The 19,892-nt window shown below is 52.0% G+C and overlaps 2 protein-coding genes and 1 long non-coding RNA gene across 3 annotated transcripts in view; 2 read left to right on the forward strand and 1 right to left on the reverse strand.

The window, feature by feature from the left end:
* The window catches only part of IP6K3 (inositol hexakisphosphate kinase 3), a 22,546-nt gene extending 12,573 nt beyond the window's left edge, over nucleotides 1-9,973 (forward strand). Inside the window, exons 3-6 of the mRNA XM_019456795.2 lie at nucleotides 3,807-4,020; nucleotides 5,162-5,337; nucleotides 6,352-6,527; nucleotides 8,450-9,973. Of these exons, the coding sequence (XP_019312340.1) occupies nucleotides 3,807-4,020; nucleotides 5,162-5,337; nucleotides 6,352-6,527; nucleotides 8,450-8,917 (1,034 nt within the window). The 3' untranslated portion in view covers nucleotides 8,918-9,973. The remainder of the gene's footprint in view (nucleotides 1-3,806; nucleotides 4,021-5,161; nucleotides 5,338-6,351; nucleotides 6,528-8,449) is intronic.
* LOC109271457 (uncharacterized) lies at nucleotides 9,685-17,880 on the reverse strand. The gene is made up of 3 exons (XR_002081966.2): nucleotides 17,651-17,880; nucleotides 14,619-14,670; nucleotides 9,685-10,268 (listed from the first exon to the last, which is right to left on the reverse strand). It is a non-coding gene; the product is annotated as an uncharacterized LOC109271457 (long non-coding RNA).
* LOC109271456 (ubiquinol-cytochrome-c reductase complex assembly factor 2) overlaps nucleotides 17,523-19,892 on the forward strand; it is a 13,953-nt gene continuing 11,583 nt past the window's right edge. Inside the window, exon 1 of the mRNA XM_019456796.2 lies at nucleotides 17,523-17,698. Coding sequence (XP_019312341.1) covers nucleotides 17,561-17,698 — 138 coding nt within the window. The 5' untranslated portion in view covers nucleotides 17,523-17,560. The remainder of the gene's footprint in view (nucleotides 17,699-19,892) is intronic.

Genomic DNA, 19,892 nt, shown 5'->3' on the forward strand with positions numbered 1-19,892 from the left:
GGTTGTTTCTCTAGTGGCCACTGCAATGCCATGGAGCACACCCTCTCCCTTCTCACTGCCCCGTGCTGTGGTGGCATCAGGGAGTGTTAGGCAGGGATATCACTCCCAAGGGTAGCCTCCCCATGCCAGGAGCTTGCCTCGACCTCCTGCTGGGCTCCTTGGCCATGACATCTTAGGGGCTGCATCCCTCTGCCTCCCAGTGTACCTGTCAGCTTTGAGTGAGTAAGGACATACTTCTAGGTCCAGCTGGTTGACGGATGAGCCAGATTCATATTACAGACACCGGCAAATAAATGCTCTCACGAGCTTAAAAATAAATGCATGACAGTATATTCATGGAGGCTGGGGAAGCTGCTTGGCCAAACCGAAATTGCTGAGATGCTCCGGGCATGGCGGTTGGGCCATAAGCACTCTTGTCTGCCCAGCTGGCAGGGCTGCAGGTTGAGGTGCTTGGGGAGGGCTGGTGAGCAGGCAGGCAGGGCTCCCCTGGCCAGGCAGAGGCGGCAGAGTGCCGGGAGCCCATGGCCCTCTGAGGCCTAGTTCCCACGGACACACAAGGCAAGCTGGAAAGCCAGGCCAGGCCCACCATGATTCTTGACTACAAACCAATCCAGGGCCCGAGGAGTCTGGATTCCGTTGACACGCTGCTTCGGTAAAGAGCTGGCATGTTGAGACGGCCAGGCGGCTATCTGCTATGGGTCTCAGGCTTCAGAAGGAAGGTCTGGGCTGAGCTGCAGAGTGATGTGGGAGACGGAGGGAAGGCAGATAGATGGAGACACAGAGCCAGAGGCGTGCAGGAAGCCGGAGCAAGAAGGCACAGACCTGGAGTCTGGCTGTGTAGCTCTGACAACATGAGAAATAGAAATGCCTTTTGGATTTTATTGGTTTTGGGTTCTCTGCACCTCTGCTCGCCTCCATTTATTTAGACACTCAGATCTGATGAGACCAGACAAGAGCTGGAGCCTACGGAAGCGGATGAAGGTCACATTTCTTGTCCTTCCAGGGAAGCCTCCCGGGGTTGAGGCTCCCCGAGACAGCGGTTTCTTGCAGGCTTGGCACCACAGTCCCACAGATGGGAGAGGCCAGACGGTGAGCTGAACTTTACAAGTCCCCAAAGGGTGCTGCCCTTGGCTGGCACACCATCCAGGGCTCCCCCAGGCAGCCAGGAGACTCCAAGCTCCTCAAGGACAAGCACCAAGGCCGGTGCTCTCCTTTCTCCACTGTGGAGTGGTGGCTCTGGGGCCTGGTGCTGGCTTCTAGGTCAGTCCTCCTCCCCAGATCATGCACAGAGACCCTCCTGCCTGAGAAAACAGGAATGGAAATGTAAACACCATGTCCTCAGGCTTCTCGGCACTCCCAACCCTCTGTACTGATGACCCTCTCACACATTGGTGGCCTCATGGCTTCTCTGTCTGTTCCCACGGAACAGAATGGCCAAAACAAATGTGACAGGGACACAGCAGGAGTGTCCCTCGTCTACACACAAGTAAACACAGCATGATGACACCGGAGTCTCCCGATGAAGTCCCTGGCTCCGTGGTACAGCTTGTTCCTTCTTCCGTATCCGCACCTGGTGTGGCCTTCTCAGAGCTCCACTCCTCACAAACTGTGTGACCTCGGGCGAGTTATTCCAGCTCTCTGAGTCTCGGTGACCACAGGCAGCACCTTACAGGCTAACTGTCACTCAGTGGAAACAAAGCAAAAGCACGCAATGCTGGCACCTGGCAGAGATTATCACTACGGTAGCTCTTGCCCTGACCTGCATCAGCCCTTGTTCTCACGAGCGGCACAGCTCAGGCGGGCTCCACCCAGAGATGCGTGCCAGTGTGCAGGTAAACTACAAAATGCCAGCTTCAGGTACAGTATTACTAGCAGTATCATCACTAGTTCACAGGACTCAGGGGCCTGAGAGATGCTGAGGCAGAGCGGAATTTTTTTAAAGGAACTGGAAAAAAACTGCATGTCACTGTCAGGCTGCAAAATTAGGGCACTGGGAATCTGAGATGACAGGACTGGCCCAGAGAGACCGCTGAGCCAGACGCAGATGGCCCTGAAGAGCGACTTGCTGAATTATAGAGCAGCCCTGAAAATGAGCGTCCGCCCTGACCAGCCCGGGCAGGGACGCGAGCAGGGAAATCAGCTGCCTTGAGTGCTGGTTCAGCAGAAATTACCACTTGTGCTGAGAAAGTGACCAAGTGGTCGGGGGAGGAAATGAATACCTGAGAGGACGTGATCACATGCAACCCACCTTCTCTCAGTCAGAGTCCCAGCAGAAAATGAGCGGTGTGTTTAAAGGGGTTTAAATGAAGAGAATTTTTAGAGGGACTGCTCGTAGAAGGGCATGCAGGATTAAGGGAACAACTGGGGGTGACGAGGCACCCAGGGACCAGCACCACTGCAAGGCTGTAACCATCCCTAGACCTGAAGGGCCGAAGTCAGGGAGTGGTGTCACTGACCCAGCAAGAGGAAGGCCCCAGAGGGACAGGATGACGCTGCAGCAGGGAGGGCGCCGCTGGGATAAGTACCTCGACCTCTCTCCCGCCCCGCCCCATCTCCTGCCAGTGCCAATGTCCTCCAATGGCCAAACCCATGGGAAACTGGGCGGGGGGGGGGGGGGCAAGGAAGCCACTGGTGCACCCCACAGGGTCAGCCTCTGAGGCACAAGGCAGGTTGGAGACAGGCGGAGAGAAGCTTGGTGGGAGGAGGAGCAAACTGAATACTCATGGCATCAGCTACAGAAGAACAGGGAACTAAGAACTCCAGAGATCCAGTCCTCACAAAACCATTCACATGGCTGTCTCCTGCCACCACCGAGAATAGGGTTCCACCTCCACCAGAACTCTGGCGAGGCTGAGCACCCACTGATACTGAGCCCCACGGAGGAAGACCTGGGCTGTGCCCTCTAAGAAATCCAAAAGGGGGTGCCCACAGAAGCATTGACATACACGCCAGAGCTAACTACCTGACCTGGCCGACGTCGTGGAGGGGAAGCCCAATTAGCACATTTGTTCACTGGGTCTCCTTACCCTCTTCACTCTCACAAGCAGCGACTGGAGCAGGCTGTCGTGCCTTGATTACAAACACCGATGGTCAGGAGGTACCATAGCTGGAGAAATCCCACCAGTCCTCTGTTTTATATCAAAGAACCATGTTCTGTCAATAATATTCATGTGCTATGTGTCTAACTGAAGGAAATGGTGAGCATCAGTGTTAAAGCCAGAGATGGGGCGGGGACAGGGTATAAATGAAGGCAACAGAGAAGCAGAGCCCCCAGAAGGCTGAGGCGAGCTTCCTGGCAGGAGCTGGTCAGACATAGATTAAAGGAAGGGAGAGCAAGGATGATGAAGGAGGCAAAGGGGAGGCATGGGATGGGCCCCAACTTCCCACAAAGCCACCCTGGGAGAGGGGGCCCTCTTTGCAGAGGACCGACTCTGATGACCCAAAGTTGGGCTCCTCTGGAAGAGCGGTGTTGTCACTGGGAAGGTGCCACTGTGCCCAGAGGAACCAGAAGAGGAGAACAAAATGTACAGGACCAGCTTTGCGAGCAAGAAAGGGCAGAGAGATGCAATAAAGCAGAGGCTGTGCCCAGATCAGCCCAAGGCTATTTTTTTGCAGGCTCCATGGCCCTGGGCTCATTCTGGAACAGTCCCCATAGCTCTTCCTTGAGAGGAGAGTTAGGGAAGCGGAGAGGTCGATCAGTGCCATTAAAAACTACAATTCAAAAGGATGTCACCCCTTGTCACGCGTCCACCAGGTAAATTCCATCTGGTCTTCCCCTCCTCTCCCTCCCCCCGTGTGCTCTGCAGGCACCATCACGGTGCATCTCCGAAAAGACAGCCGAGGCCATCTCAGCCTGGTAGCGAACCCACTGAAGGAGAACCGGGGGCCCTTCAAGGTCTCCACGGAGTCGGCGGCAGTGGCAATATGGCAGACTCTCCAGCAGACCACCAGCGGCAGCGGTGGCGCCCACACCCTCGCCCAGTGGCAGCACACTCAGCTGGCACACTCATTCAAGGAGAGGTGAGGGCCACTTGGCAGGATGACAGAAACCCACTGGGGATCAGCACCGCTCCCACCTGGGCCAAGCCTAGCAGCTCCCCAATGGGGCCAAGAAAGTGAGAAATTCAGATGAAGGCTCCATCTAGAAACACCAATGTGACCAAAGAAACGAAAGGACTTCCGTTCGTGCCATTTTAGAGGGAGGACTCCGATGCCTTTCTCTCAGAAGCTGCCGCACATGCAGAGTCCTGCACAGAGCAGGCATTTAGTACACGCTTGTTTAATTACATACCTGTTTCACTGAGACCATGAAGTGTCTCTGGTAGGGGGAGGGGGTGGAATGCAAAGACCCAGAACAGTTGACACGAAGGAAAAGTGGCTAATGGCAGTCAGAAATCACCTTTCCTTAAGGGCCAGGAAGGGACGAGGAGAGAGATCAACACAGCCACCCTGTGGGACCTAGGAGACGCAGGCAGCTCGGGGCACCCGAGGTCCTGGAGAGGTCTCCAAAACCTCTGATACTGTTAGCTGACCTTTCTGAGATGGAAAGCACCCCTGGGGACTTATAAACCATTTACGGGGAAACAAAAGGGAGCTAATACAATGAAAATACCTCCCTTCCCCAAGGAGCACAGCGGATGTAATTAAGCCTCTTGGCTCAGCATCAGGAAGCGGGTACACATTATCTCCGTTTCACAGATGGGGAAGCCAAGGTGCACAGGACAGGAGAGAGGGTGGACCAAGGATCCCTGATTCCCACCCCTGTTGGCATTTTGAGGTCTCAAGGAAATAACAACACGGCACACAAACAGCCTAAACCCCGAGACTTCTGATTCCAGGCAGGGTCGCCGCCCCCGTGCTATGTTGCCTCAATAGTGCGAGAGTAATCCAGATCACTTACAAGTGAACTGAAACCACCACAGCCCTCTGATGAGGTGACACGCTCTAATGAATTATGGGGTTTAGAGAGACCCCCTGCCAGGGCGGCAGTGTGGCCTGATCTGGTGCCCAGGGCCTGAATGCGGCAGGAGGGACTCTCCGAGGCCCCGCAGGCTTCCTGGAGAGTAGCCAGGACAGTGCACTTCAGCGTCCAGCCCAGGAGAGCCCAGTCACAGGGACAGGCACCGGTGCCCTGACTGTCGTGCGCTTCCCTCGCCCACAGCTCAGCCACGTCACTCCTGAGGTCAGAGTTCCACCTCAACGCCCACGTGTCCTCGCTGGTGGAAGATGCTAATGGAAACCAGGCCGAGAGGAGGAGCTTTAACCCGTGGGGTCTGCAGTGCCACCTGGCCCACCTGACCCGCCTGTGCACTGAGTACCCGGAGAACCAGCTGCATCGTATCCTTGCCCGCACTCCCTGCCCCCTAGTGGGGTGGGGGTGGGGATTAAGAACAGCCATGCCGACGGAGGTGGGAGGGGGCCAGGGCCAGGGCCAGGGGAGGGGTGGGTGGCGAGACAGAGACTGACACGTGAGGGAGACTTTGAGGCACAAGCCCTCAAGCCTAGGACCTAGAAGAAATCTCATCTCTCCAAAAAAAAAAATCAGAGCGGATGGGGAAGTCAGACTGGGATCTGGTCAGGCTGCTGGCTCTGCCACCCAGGGAAGCAAGGACGGGCTGGGCCAGGGGTCTCTGGGGGCAGACAGGAATGATGACTGCCACGCCGGGTGGGGGCGGCACACCCCATCCCCTCTTCTATCCCTCCAAATCCTCCCTGCAGATGTCTTCCTGTGGAGCTGATGGTGTGAGGGGGTGTGGCTCCCCCCTTAGGGAAGTGCCCCTAAGTGGACTCTTAGAGGAGTCACTCCCCCCTCATCCTCAGGCTGCCATGTTCTCAGCGAGCACATTTAGGCTTGCAATGCCCCTTTGTCAGCGCCGGGCTCCTTCCTGCAAACGAGTGACTGGTTTCACAGTGTTTACTAAGACACATCTGCAACCCTAATCCCTAAGAAGCTTTTGCAGGATAATTACTCCGCTGAAATTAATATTCCTGCAACTCATCTCCAAAGCTAACATCAACCCACTTCTCCCAAAAGGTATTGGCCCATTCAGTGACTTGAGGTTTTAGCCTTATGATTTTCTGCCATAAAATGTAAATTGGGCATGGCCTGCCAGGGATTTCACGCCCGCATTTAAATTTCAACCTCAGAGCAAAAAGGAAAAGGAAAAGCAGCTCACAGGCTCATAAACTCCCCCTAAGTAAATGGACTTATTAAAGCAGCCTGCAAAGCTAATACCTGAATTCTTAAGAGGGACGCCGGACTTGTCTGTAAGGAGAGAAGGGAGAGAAGGACTGGCACTCAGGGTGGGGGCCTTCACGTCCTCGGAGCCTTCCTGAACTTGGCGTGACCAGGGTTTCTGTTGCTGGAAAACGTCGTGTCACAGTACAAGTACCCCTGTATCCTTGACCTGAAGATGGGGACCCGGCAGCACGGGGACGATGTGTCCGAGGAGAAGAAGGCCCGTCACATGAGGAAGTGTGCTCAGAGCACATCGGCCTGCCTGGGCGTCCGCATCTGCGGCATGCAGGTAGGTGGCAGAGGGCCCGCTGGAGGACGGGGCGTCCTGGCACGTCCACTGTGGGGCAAGGGTGTCTCCCAACTGCCACCACTGCCCACGGAGCCCTTCGCTTGGGAAGCAACACAGGAGGCAGTCGGGCACAGCCCTTCCGCCCCGGAAATGCATATCCTGGTCTGTGACACGCTGGAATTTTTTTTTAAGAGACCCTTTCAGGATAGTGGTGTCAAAAATCCACCATTTTTTAAACTCCATCTCAGGGTCTCTGGCAGCTGAACTTCCCGGCAGCCACGTGGGTCCTGCCCACAGTGAGAGCAGACCTTTGACCGCAGCGTGTGAGCAGGGGCTGAGGAAAGAGCTGAAAAGGAGTCTCTCCACTCACTCACTCACTTGGCGCACTCCGCTTCCTCAATTACTTGAATGATAAAGTCGAACCTCTCCTTCTCAGGGGCTGTTGAGGCACTCTGCTCTTTGAATTCTTATTAGCCATTCCTTCTTCCTCCTCCACCTTTTCTGCTTTTCGCTGCCTGTTCTGGTTAGTGAAGTGGGAAGGTGGTAACCTGTTCAGCGGAGGCAAAGGAACGGTTAATTTTTTTATTGCCCAGACTCTACCCTGTTTTTTGCAGCTCTGATGTGGCTTGTGGCAGAGGGGCTGCAGAACGGGAAGAAATAAACTTTCCCCACGCGTTCACTCTTACAGTCTATCTCCTCAAAGCAAAACCAGACACCGATTTGACGGTACACGTTCAAGCTTTCCTTAATTGAAACTGCCACCCCTTGAAGCTGGAAGTTGAGTCTATAAATTTGTTGCACAGATGTCCCTTGGGAGGCTTGGAACGCAGTCCTCAGGAGAATGCAGTGTGATGATTTGGGGTGTAAATGGAATCTCTCTCTGGACCTCAAATCTTCTGAAATTGATCTGATTTATTTAGACAGTGACACCCGTCGTGTATTTATGACGGCTAATTTAGCAGCCGATCTCCAGCCCTCCAAAGCAAGTCTATCATATCTTTCTGATTTTTTTCCACACTGGTAGAAACATATCACATAATCTGAAGGCAGGAAAGACCTGAGAAACTGTCTTGGCCAGGTATGGGCTGCCCTTCCCAGGTGAGCCAGGGAAAGGTGTGCCAAGTCATGGCCATGCCAGCCACTGGCCTTGGTACAGCCTCTGCCATCTGAATGAAATGGGAGAGGTTGCCACTGTCCCCCCAGTCAGCATCTCCTCCATCTGCTCCTTTCCTGTGGCCAAGACATGACAGGGGAGGGGAGAGGAGCTGGTGCCAAGGAGGACCCACCAGCCCCACAGACCTGCTGTGAACCACCCCCCACCCACCCAATCCAGGCTCCCCTCAGCTGCACTGGCTGATCCATACCTGATCGAGCCCATCTTTTTATCTTTTTCTCTTCAGTCACCCTGCTCTACCCCAAGAGCTCTGACTGTTTCCTTAGAATCTGCAGAGAAAGGACTTTATAAACTTCATTGGGGAAAATTGAATCTAGTTGGCTTTCCAAGGCCATTGGCTGTGATTTCAGATTCCTGCTAAAGCTTACTAGCTTGGGTTTGCTAATATTTGAATTGAAGAGGGCCAGAAGCCAGGGCTTAAATCATGATTTGGAGGATGACATTGGAAATTCACAAGAAAGGCAATCCAAAGCTTTTCCTCATGGGTGGAGGGTCACCTCTGTGGGGTGAAGGATCTTTACACCTTGGATTCCTATTAAAGGCTTGCACAGAAAGCATTTTAAAATGTGAAAGTTCCACTGGTGCTTGATGAAAGATCATCCTTCCATTCATTTCAGCCACTCTTGCCCTGCATCTCCCGGAAATCTGTTTATATATCACGTTAGCTTGTAACACTGCAACCATAGCAGGGACAATATTTTTTTTAAGTTGGCAATTCTTCACATTTTCTTTCTCTTTTTATTGGAAGGTTTATCAAATTGATAAGAAGCACTTTCTCTGCAAAGACAAGTATTATGGAAGAAAACTCTCTGTTGAGGGGTTCAGACAAGCCCTCCATCAGTTCCTGCATGATGGAACCCGCCTCCGGACAGAGCTCCTGGAACCCATCCAGCGCCAGCTTCGGGCCCTCCTCTTGGTCATTCGGAACCAGAGCTCGTACCGGTTCTACTCCAGCTCTCTCCTCATCATCTATGATGGGCAGGAGCTGCCAGAAAGGACCTCAGAGGGCCTGCATCCTCCGGAGGCTCTGCAGCCGGACCACGGCAGCTCTTCTGGAAGCCTCTCCAAAGTTGACATCCGGATGATCGACTTTGCTCACACAACATACAAAGGCTCCTGGAATGAGCATACCACTTATGATGGACCAGATCCAGGCTATATTTTTGGCCTGGAAAACCTCATCCAGATCCTGCAGGATATTCAAGAGGGAGAATGAGGCTTGTTGGGCCTATCCAGATTTTTCTGGAGCGCAGATATCAAAAGGGACCTATTGGCAGCCGGGGTACTCTAGACACTGTTAGAGGTCTTTGTAATCATTATATCCATGTTCGAAAGCCATACGTGGCATATTAATGGCTGCTAAAGAAACCAGCTCTGGAGATAATTCCATGTACTCTGGCATCTTATGCTAATGCTGGTCGTCAGAGGCTGGACACGCAGTGTGAAATGGCACCATTTTAGAGTATACTGGAAGGCTGCAGCTTGAGTGAGAAGCCAGCATTACAGTGAGATTCTGGAGAATTCGCATTTAAAAATGCTTTTTGTTGTCATGCTGAAGTCTTGGCAAGCTGTGAGGCAAAAAACTCTACTTGAAGAAGACTCGAAGAGGGCGTTCATGAGTGTATGGCTTGTCTGCTCGCATGGGCTGCCCACTCCAAGGGCAGATACAACATTATAATGAATGACCGTCTCTTACCTTCTTAAGAGGCATTCTCTGTGGGGCAGGAAGAAGTGGAACAGATCTGCCCATCTCACCACCTTCCTGCCCAGGGTCTGAATGGACAAGGTCAATCCAGATACAGCCCAGGCAAATCAAGACCCCAGGTTCTCCATTGTTTCCCGTGGAGGTAAGGGTCTCTTTCTAGACTTCCGGGTACCTATTGGAAGTGATGACTCTGCCAGAATCTGGCCACAAAATGGCTCTAACCATGAAATGCAGCTTCCAGGTGGGGGTGGATTGCACAAAAGAATGAGCCACTGATGTTACATTACACTCCCCGCTTTCTATTTATTTATTTTGGGGGTGGGGTGGGGGAGTCAGAAGAGAGAAGCCTGGAGGGCCAAAGAAACCAGGCGCAATGTTTACAAGACTGGTGGACAAGTGTAAATACGGAACAAAGAGCAAACAGTTCTAATTAATTCCTTCTTCTGCAGTGTGGAAACCTATTACAATGCCCTTGAGTCGAGCACTAAGATACGTTACCCAATTAGGGAAATAAATTTGTTAATAAAATTGCTGAGGTCACCAGTGATTATTTGGTGCGCCTTATTACCCTTTCTGTTTGTTTATTCTGATCATCACAGTGCACGAAAGTTCCAATTTATGGCTGACTAGAGTATACAGCAAGAACAGTTCACCGATTTCCTGCAATCCTTTGGGGATCCGTGGTTGGGAAATGGTGGCTAATACAATATTTCCATGCATCTACAAGGCAGGTAGCAGGCCTGGGAAGTAGGTGGTCCTTTTATCTGAACTTTCGACAATACAGAGTTAAATAATTTCTGTATTCTCGTGGCTAATTACCATCAACTTTCCAAAATCCACATTTAGAGAAGGAAAGAGTGGCCTGGATAAAAAAACAAAAAACATTGTTTAATTTTAGGATACATTACATAGATTTCAAAGCAAGTTAACTTCCCTAATTAGGTTTGGCTGAGGTAACGATGTGTTAACTTGCATGCTTTGCACCCATGGTGGGAGAAGTGAGTCCAAGTATGTTGGGTAGCAAAAGGAAGTCAGCCGAAAACTAAATATTTGCTAATGACAAAATGGAGCCCTAAATGCTGCTTTTTCTAGGCCACTTCCTTGCTTGAAAATCTGGTTCACCAAGTCCAAAGCTCCCTGCCTTCGCTTCTGATTCCTGCCCCCGTTCTCAGCCCTGGGTGCTGTGGGACCTGCCTGAGGATGAGGGGGATGATCAGCTAGAATACAAGTCTTTTAGGGCTGGCCACCCATGTCACTAACTGTGCTGCCATCGCTGTGCTCGCTCCTGCCCACATGACCCTTCTTCCCTTTAGTCACTCCTTTATCTGACAGTACCCTTCATATGAGGACTTCTTCCTCCTCCACCAATCACTCAAGCCCCAGCCCAAATCCCCACCTGCCCCTGAAGATGTCACCAACAAAAGCACAGTTTGTCGAAAGGGGCAAAGTTGGCTAGTGGTTTTAGACTGTGCGTCCCAGACCACTGGGCTCACAGGGGTCGCTGCTGTCTGAAATGTATATGAGGCTTTGCTGACCCAGCTGAATGAGTCAACCCAAGCACCGTAAACCCGGACAGAAGGAGAAGAACAGAGAGGCACGGAAAGTAGAGAAGATGGCGGCCATGTATGTATTTAATCTCTAATGGGAGTTTACTTTAAAATGGCAAGAGGGGTGAGGGAGCCCTGAATATCTAGTAACCAGCAAGGGTACACCGACCTGAGAAGCTCTCCCCTGTCCATCTTTTTTGCTAAGCACTGGGGAAGATCCAGCTCTTGGGAGCATAGATTCTAGTTGAGGGGGCAAGAATAAGACACATGAACTGACGACAAACCGCATAAGACAGTACCCAATGATATAGAGGATTCATCTGTGTGGTGCAGATGATCAATCCTAAGAGTTGAAGAGGTCGGCTGACAGACAACACACATCATAGAAACTGTCGGAGGAGGTGAGACTTCATCTGGGCGCTGAAGGGTGACAAGAACAGGGAAGGGGTTGGCTGAGTGGAGGCAAGGAAAAGTCCAGCATGCTCACGAGTCTGCCAAACCATCCAGAATGAGGATTCTGTGGTTGGGAGTAGTACAATGAAGAGTAGAGAAGTGGAGTGAGCCCAGATGGTAGAGACACTTGAAAATCTGGCTGAGTAGCTCATTCATTTGTGATTTCATTAATCTGTCCTTCCTTCCTTCCATTCATCCATCCAACAAATACTTTCTGAGTGCCTGGTACATACAGCACAGTGCCAGGGCCGATGTAGAAAACAAGGAAGAGTGAGGATCGTGTCGTTATCCTTAAGAACCTTATGACTTCATAAGAAAGTGAAGCCTCTCATATGAAAATACCATGGCGGCTTCGACAAGGCATGGGAGCCGTTTGCTCAGCCATACAGAGTGCTACCCAGGAGAGGAGAGGCAGTTAGGGCTCACTGCCATGTGGGGTGATCATGGAGGTGCTGTGCCTTGAAAGGGAGGCAAGTCTGAGAGGTGATTAAGAAGGCAGGTATTATCGATGAGCGTGGGAATAGGAATCAAGGGTTTTGCTCAGGGAACAGCAGCGGAGGGTGTGGGCCACAGGGGCTGATGTGAAGAGGTACCAAGAGAGATAAAGATAGACCTGGAGAAAGCCCAGCACTTGAGGACTGAGAAGGACCTCCCAACCTTCCACCTCTATTGCTCCCTCTTGCAGGAAGCCCAGAAGGGCCTCCTGGCTGGCTTCCCTTTCCCGGTGCTGGGGAGCACTCTTCTCCCTTGAACTGAGAAACATACGGGGATTAGTCAGGGTGGGTTAACCGTTATAACAAACGCTCCCCAATAACAGGAGCTTCATGTTACAATCAGGTTTGGTCAGCAGAGAGCCTCCGCTCCACACAGTCATCCAGGGACCTTTCATCTTGTGACACCACCACCTTCAATCAGCCTCAAGGACTAAGAGTGAGACAGCACAGAGAAGGCACGCACACATTCCATAGGCAAGAACCAGCCATGCATGGGCCCTGCCCAGATGCCAGCAGGCTGAGATGTAGTTTGTGTGCCTGGAAACGGGTTTGATGAGACCCCGGTCAGTCTCTATTATAACCTCCAGGATCCTCGTGTCAAATTGATACCTGATTTAAGGAGGGAGAAAGAAAGACACAAAGAGCACATAAGGGGGCACAGGGGGCAACAGGGGCCTGGCAGTGCCAGAGCTGCGGGCCCTGAGCAGATCCTTCCCCTGGCCATGTCCTCATACAGTGAGGGTGAGCCCAGAGCGCTGGTGGACCTGGTTCACGTCTCCCTACCTCAGCTGCCTCATCTGCCCCCAGGAGCTCTCACTGGGTCCTCGAGACAGGTGATGCAGAGGAATAACCTTCTCCTGACCTCCCCACCAAGGGGGGCCAAGGGCAGCCTGGGAGCCAGTCACCCAGCCCTGCCTCCTCCCTCTGTCGTCGCGGTGTGATTGAAGAGGAAGCGACAGTGTTATTACAGCTTTTCCATGACGCAATGTCATCAGGAAGCCCTGGGCCTCTGGACAGCACCCTGGCAGTCCCATCACTCTTCCCAGCTGCCTGGAGTCTTGTAGCCCATGCTGGAAAGCGCAGGAAGCGGTCTAATAAAACAAATGGCCAAGCAAGGCCACTCATCAGCAGCTCTTCAAAATGATCTAAACTTCTGACTTTTGATTTAAATCTGCATCCACTGTGGCCAAAAACAGAAAACAGAAGATGAGGGAAGGAGCTGAAATGAAGGCGTGGGTGCCAAGAACTGGAGGGGAGGGAGGGAGGGAGGGGGAAGCAGCTCTGGGACAATACCAAGTTGAGCACCAGCCAGGCCGGGCTGACTTGTGGCCAGGTTGGGTCCTTTTCATTAGGCATCGCTCAGAACTTCCCTCTTCTGTTCCTAGGCTGCCCTGGAAAGGGACAGGAAGTTTGAGGGCTAATCTGAATCCAGAAATCGATCTGCTCCTGATTTGCCCTTCACCCTTCTCCCTCAGACCTCTCAAGAGAAGAATCTTACAGGGGCGTCAGGTGGGACCTGGCAGGCCAGGGGACCCGGGTCTGTACTCTAATGCCATCTGTTCTCTTCAGATCGTTTACTGAGAGATGACTGTACCGCCAGGGCCTGCTGTCGAATAGTGACTAGTGTTTTGCGGGGGCCAAGAGTGGCAGGGCCACTCCTTGAACTGGGGGCCAGGGAGGACCTCTCTGAGGTGACATCCACTAGAGCAGAGTGAAGGGAGGGAGGCAGGGCCCAGGGCAGAGGACAGACGTCTCCACAGAGCGGAGGGGCTCTAGGTATGCTGGGCTATGATTTAGGACCCCACCGAGGCCTACCCCAGCACACCTCAAACACCCGCCGATCTTGGTAAACAGCTCACCTCCGGAAAAGGGCCGCAATCTACTGCCAGCCCGACCCTCCCCGGGCTCACCTCTATGCAGGGGCATTAAGTGACTAACTTCTCCCAAGCAAATCCAGACCCACTTTTGGTGGTAACATATCTGCATATTGCAGCCAATCATTTTCTCTGGTTGAGTAAGTTGAAGGAAGAAAAATCAGGCGATTGTGCCCCACAATACAGCTAAGTATTTAATTCGTTTTTAATGTTTACATTATTAACACCGGCATTACAAAACGATATTTTTACTTTCAAGCGATTTAAATCTGCAATTCGGTGTCTCAATTACTGGGATCATTATAACCTGAAAAACTGAAGCAACGCTCGCTCCCTCCTCTCCTCCCCCTGTGGTGCCGGTTTCTATAAGGAGCAACCGGGACTCCATGGAGCCCAAATACCCATTCCAAATGGATCAGGAGGCACAGCCCTGGTAGAGGTTTTCAAGAAGCCAGGGGAGGTCGCATTCGGTGTGGAGTGAGTGACAGCCGGCAGGTGGGTGTTAAAATGGTCATCAACTCTCCGAGGACTGGCACTAACCAAGTGACCTTCCAGGCGGTTGCCTATTAATGTGTCCAGAATGGCGCTGGGTGACTGACAAGCCAATGAGCTCAGACTCTGGCTCCAGCCACCCACAGGCATGAGAAGGTGGAGGGCACAGGTAAAACAAGACTGGAGAGGACCCAAGCCCCTCGGGAAACTACAGTGTGTCCTGAACCACACCACACATGCAGTTCACGGTAACACTGCAGAGAGGCCGGAAGGGGCATCCTGATGGAAGGGGTAAGAGCGGGGGCTCTGGAAGCCACTCAGCTGGGGTGCAAGTCCAGGTTTTGCCACTTACCAGCTAGTGACCTTGGCAAGTCCTCATCCTCTCTGTACCTCAGTCTCCACCTCTGTAAAATGGGGACAATGGTGGTACTTCTGAGCGCCATTATGAGGACGAAATAGCCAATATTGTGTAAGGCGTTTGCTGTGTGCCTGACACACAGCAAATACTCAGTGAGTGTTACTTTATCACTTTAATTCCCATTTTTTAAAGAACTGAAGCTCAGAGAGATTAAATAACCCACCCAAGGTTGGCTGCTCCAAAGACCTCTGCTGCTCCTGTGCCTGGAAGCCACTCCTGCCCCTCGTGTGACTCCGGTCTCTCTCAAATACAGGCTCCTCCAGACCACCCAGACCCCACCCCTGCCCCAATCGCTGTGGACCCAGCACCCTGCCTAGAATCTCTCCCTAGCACTTACTGTATATGAAATTATCTTGTTCCTTTATTAAATGACTTAACACATTTAAAAGCACTATTTTCATCGTTATAGGACATGTGTTCGGTTTGTTGCCCATCTCGTCTGACTTAAATGTAAAACCCACAGATCCGGAGGGGAGAATGGAGGGAGGTGGAAGCAGCTTTGGGACGATACCAAGCTGAGCGTCAGCCAGGCCGCGCCCTCGCCCGTCTTGTGCACCATGGGGAAGGAACTCAGGACTGGCTTCATGGCTGTGTGAGCTGTGCAGTTACACAGGGCCCTGCGCTCCGAAGAGCCCCACACTTGGTTTAATGCTCTGCTGTTATGGTCTTACAATTCTTAATAATATTTTAACAAGGAACTTTACATTTTCATTTGGTAATGGTCCCCCACAAATCGTGTAGACAGTCCTGAATGAATGAATGAATGAATGAATGAACAAGCCCACATTCCAACCCAGGTCTATAAGACTCCGAGGCCTCACTACTGAACCACCAAGCCCAACAAGATTCCAGTGGGGGTAAGAGAGGTGGGCAGAGCAGTCTGAACCAGGGGCAACCACAGCCTGCCTAGAAGACATTGTGATGGGGAAGGGAGAGCCTTAGAAGCAGACATTGGTTTGAGTTTCCTAGATGTCTAGTTGTTCTCAATCTCTCATTCCACTTGCGCCTCAAGTGGGGTGAAAACCATTTAATGCCACCTAATGCTACTCTTCCTCTCACTGAACGAAACAGGGACCTCAGACCCTGCCTCCTAGGACACTGTCAGCCAGCCATGTGCTCTTCGAAGCCACAGCTGTGGTCAGGCCTCAGGCAGAAGGACAAGGCCTCTGGGCACCCAGCACAGCCCTAGGCGCCTGGAACTTGACAGTAAACAGATACAATCCTTGACCTTTTAGGCCTGGGGTTGGCCATCAAAACTATGTGGCTATAAATACAGCTGATGATGAGAGCAGGGAGGTACTGTTGGACCGGGAACGAGGTGAGGGTGCCCCTGAAAGCCTCATTTTTCCACTCCTCCTGAGCTCTTCTAACCTCAGGTAGGCACCCCCTGAACTCACTTACCTCAAGTGAGCATTGCACACCCCAGGTCCCCAGTGGTTCTCGTTCAATAGGTCTTTACTCTTAAGGCCTTCAGAACAGTTCAAAGCTGATCCTTGCTAAAATCATTCATTGATCTTTCCTCAAATTACACCCCTCCCTCCTCTTCTCTCTCCCATTTCTGCCCCAGGCCTGGCTCTTACTGCTCACATCCCTCCATTCCCACTTATCCAAATTCTAACCAGCCTTCAAGGTCCAGCCCAAATGCCATCTCCTTCAGAAGCCATCTCCGATCTTTCTCCCCTCACTCCCCCGAACAGCTAGAAGTAGTATTTCTTTCTCCAAACTCCCCAGCATCCTCTAACATTTCAAGTAAGGCCCTCGTGACTTTGAACTTTGGGTTGCGTATTCACTACTCCACATTCTACTCCTTGAAGGCAAGAGTCTCCTGGGTTCACCTTCACAAAGTGGGCAGGTAAGAAGAAAGAGGTTCGGAGAAGCTGAGTGTTGTAAGCAGAGGATGGTCTTGGCTAAATGCCAGGACAATGAAGCTACAGAGCAGGGCTGAGGATTTCTTAAGGAAACTGGTGGGGTTATCTTGGGAAGAAAAATGATGGGTGCACCTGGGTTGCTCAGTCGGTTGAGTGACCGACTGATTCTTGATTTCAGCTCAGGTCATGATCCCAGGGTCCATGGACAGAGCCCCTTGTCGGGCTCGGCGCTGAGCATAAAGCCTGCTTGGGATTCACTTTCTCTCTCCCTCTCTCCCTCTCCCCTGCTCACGCTCTCTCTTAAAAAAAAGAAAAAAGAGAAGAAAAGGAAAAAATGATGACATTCCACATGATGTTGCAGCTGGAGATGTAAAAGAGAAGACTTGGTAAAACAAGTTTCCGAGGCTGAATCAACCCAGCTGACTTCACTCAAGCTGGGAAATCTGTGCCTCCCATGGAAAAGTGCCTGGTGTGGGCAGGGGGGCGCTATGAAGGGATACTAATATGGCTGGGAGAGAGGAACAAAAGCTAAGGAGCAGTACCAAGTGGTAGTGACAGGTACAGGGGCTGTGAGAAGAGAGAAGGGGAGGCGAACAACTTGTGCCTGCTACATGATTAAATTCAAACACATCTTCATCGAATAACAACCCGTATTTACATGCAAATGTATTCGTTTATGCAAATTAGCAGAGGTCTCAGAGGAAGTTTTTTAGTCTGGCTCTTGTGCAGTCATTGAAAAAGAGAAGCAAACCTGTCCCTGGGGTACTCCGCGTCTGACTTGCCCCTGGGAGCTGGGCCGGCTCCAAGAGGAGGAAGGCTGAATTAGCTCCGCGAGCAGAGACAGGAGAGCAGCGCCCCCATCCGGAGAGCGCCAGGGCGCCCGCGAAGTCGCGCATGCTCGTTCCTCCCACCCACCCCATCTCCTCGGGAAGCCGGAGAGCCTAAGTGCGCAAGCGCCACCGGCCGCTCCGACTCCTCCCATGAGGGCGGGGACAAGCGGGGCCCAAAATGGCGGCCAGCCGCTACCGGCGCTTCCTTAAGCTCTGTGAGGAATGGCCAGTGGACGAGACCAAACGGGGCCGGGACTTGGGCGCTTACCTGCGGCAGCGGGTGGCACAGGCCTTTCGGGAGGGAGAGAACACCCAGGTGACCGGACTGTGGGGTCCTCCTGCAGCGGGGAGGCGGTTGGGGCGATGGGAGGAAAGGACGAGGCAGGGACGGGGCCAACGAGCGGCTTGCCGAGGTGTTCACGCATGCGCGCGCCTTCCCACCCCGGTCGCACGTGCGCGCGGACCCTCCTGTACCCCCCGGGAACTGCAGAGAGCGACGACCCAGCCTTTTATTCAATGCTCTCATCTGGCTGCATTTTGGAGTGACTGAAGAAAGCTTTTTAAAAGTCTAGATGCCCGGGACCATCCTGAATCAGAACCACTGGGGGTGGGGCCTTGGCCTCAGTATTTTTTAAAGTTCTCCAGATGATTCAAGGTGCAGCCAGGGTTGAGACACACAGCAGCAGTCGTAGACAGTGACAGTCGCAGGCTTATAGCTCCCCCGACACGGTGCTGGTACCTCGCAGTGTTGTGCACTGACGTTGAGCTGAACCTCCGGGACCTCTGTAGGGCCTGAGCTAAGCCTTTGTGTGCTACCTGGGCCCCTGTTAGCCCGTGCAGCAGGTTTGGGACCTCAACCCATGCCCCTGTGTGTAAGCAGTAGACCTGATTCTTGCTATCCTCCAGGTTGGTGTGACGGCAGCTCTGGGACTCATTCATAAATCACATCTTCGTTGAGCATCCACCATGTGCTAGGTGCTGGGGAGACGGATGAGGTCCTCTCTGCATCTCAGCGTGAAATTTAAGCTTAAATTCTAGTTCGGGACACAATAAGGAAGTAGACCTATGTAAAGTAGTCCAGATCAGTACTATGCTGGGTGTAAAACAGTAGCATGATAAAGGGGTACTATTAGTTATGGTAGAGGAGGACTTGCTCGGGAGGTGACACATAGATGAGACATAAGGGAAGATGAGCTGAACTGATACTAGGTGGGAAGGGGCATGCCAGGCAAAGGTCCTAGGCGGGAAACAGATTGATGTGTTAGGGAGCCGAAAGAAAGCCAGAGTGGCCGAAGAGGAGTGAGTGGGAAGGAGTTTGCTAAGAGTTGAGGTCAGAGGAGGACAGGAGCCAGGCACAGTAGGGTCTTAATGGCACTGGCTAGGAGTTGGATTTTCTCATAAGGCCAGTGAGAAGCCATTGGCGAAGTTTGTGGAGACTTGAGTGTCCTAATTTAGTTGTTTTAAAAGATCATTCTGGTTGTGTGTGGTGAATGAATTATAGGGGGCAAGGATAGAAACAAGGAGGCCAGGGGTGCCTGGGTGGCTCAGCCGGTTAAGCGTCCAACTTCGGCTCAGGTTCATGATCTCACGGTTGGTGAGTTCGGGCCCCGCGTCGGGCTCTGTGCTGACAGCTCAGAGCCTGGAACCTGTTTCAGATTCTGTGTCCCTCTCTTGATCTGCCCCTCCCCCATTCGCATTCTATGTCTTTCTGTCTCAAAAATAAATAAACGTTTAAAAAAAAAAACAAGGAGGCTAGAGAAAAGGCAAGAAACAGTGGTGGTTTGGATGAAGTTAGCAGCACAGGAGATGGAGTGGCCAGATTCGGCTTGCAGAGTGAAGGTTGCTTCAACAGGACTTGCTAATATAGTGGATGTGACGTAAAGGAAAAAAGAGAAACCAATGATAACACCTAGATTTTTTTGGCGTGAGCAACTGGGTGGGAGGAGGTGCCGTTTATCAAGATGGGAAAGACTAGATGAGGAACAGGTGGGGTGTGGGAAGAACATCTTGAGTTCGGTGTTAGACATGTTAAATTTGAGATGCCAAGTGGACTTACCTCCAAGTGGAAATGTCAAGTAGTCAGTGAGATATTTGAGCCTGGGGCTCAGGCAAGAGGTCAGAGGGAGGAAATGTGATACATAAACACACAACCTGAACTTTTGCCAAACTTGGCCAAGACCTATCAAAGCAAGGACATGTTTTTTTTTTGCAACTTAGCCCAACACAGAGCCAAGCCAGCCCACCTAACGGAGCAGGAACATGGCCAGTGGCATCGTTGAAATCAGATTCCAGATTGGGTAGAGAGCATGGATGGAGTGTCTGGTTCAGGGCTTGTGAGGAGTGGGGCACTACACTGACACGCCTTTTACAGCGGTCTTCACTGGTCTGACGTATAAAGATCTTGAAAGCAAGAACTATCTCGCCCCAACTCTGCAAACTCCATAGACTTTCTAGGATTCTGCTCCCTACGTCATTTTAGTGTGAGCTTCCTGAGAAAAGAGATGGTGCCA

The sequence above is a fragment of the Panthera pardus genome, unplaced genomic scaffold (assembly GCF_024362965.1).
Source record: "Panthera pardus isolate Hobbes unplaced genomic scaffold, ASM2436296v1 HiC_scaffold_17, whole genome shotgun sequence".
Classification (NCBI taxonomy): domain Eukaryota; kingdom Metazoa; phylum Chordata; class Mammalia; order Carnivora; family Felidae; genus Panthera; species Panthera pardus.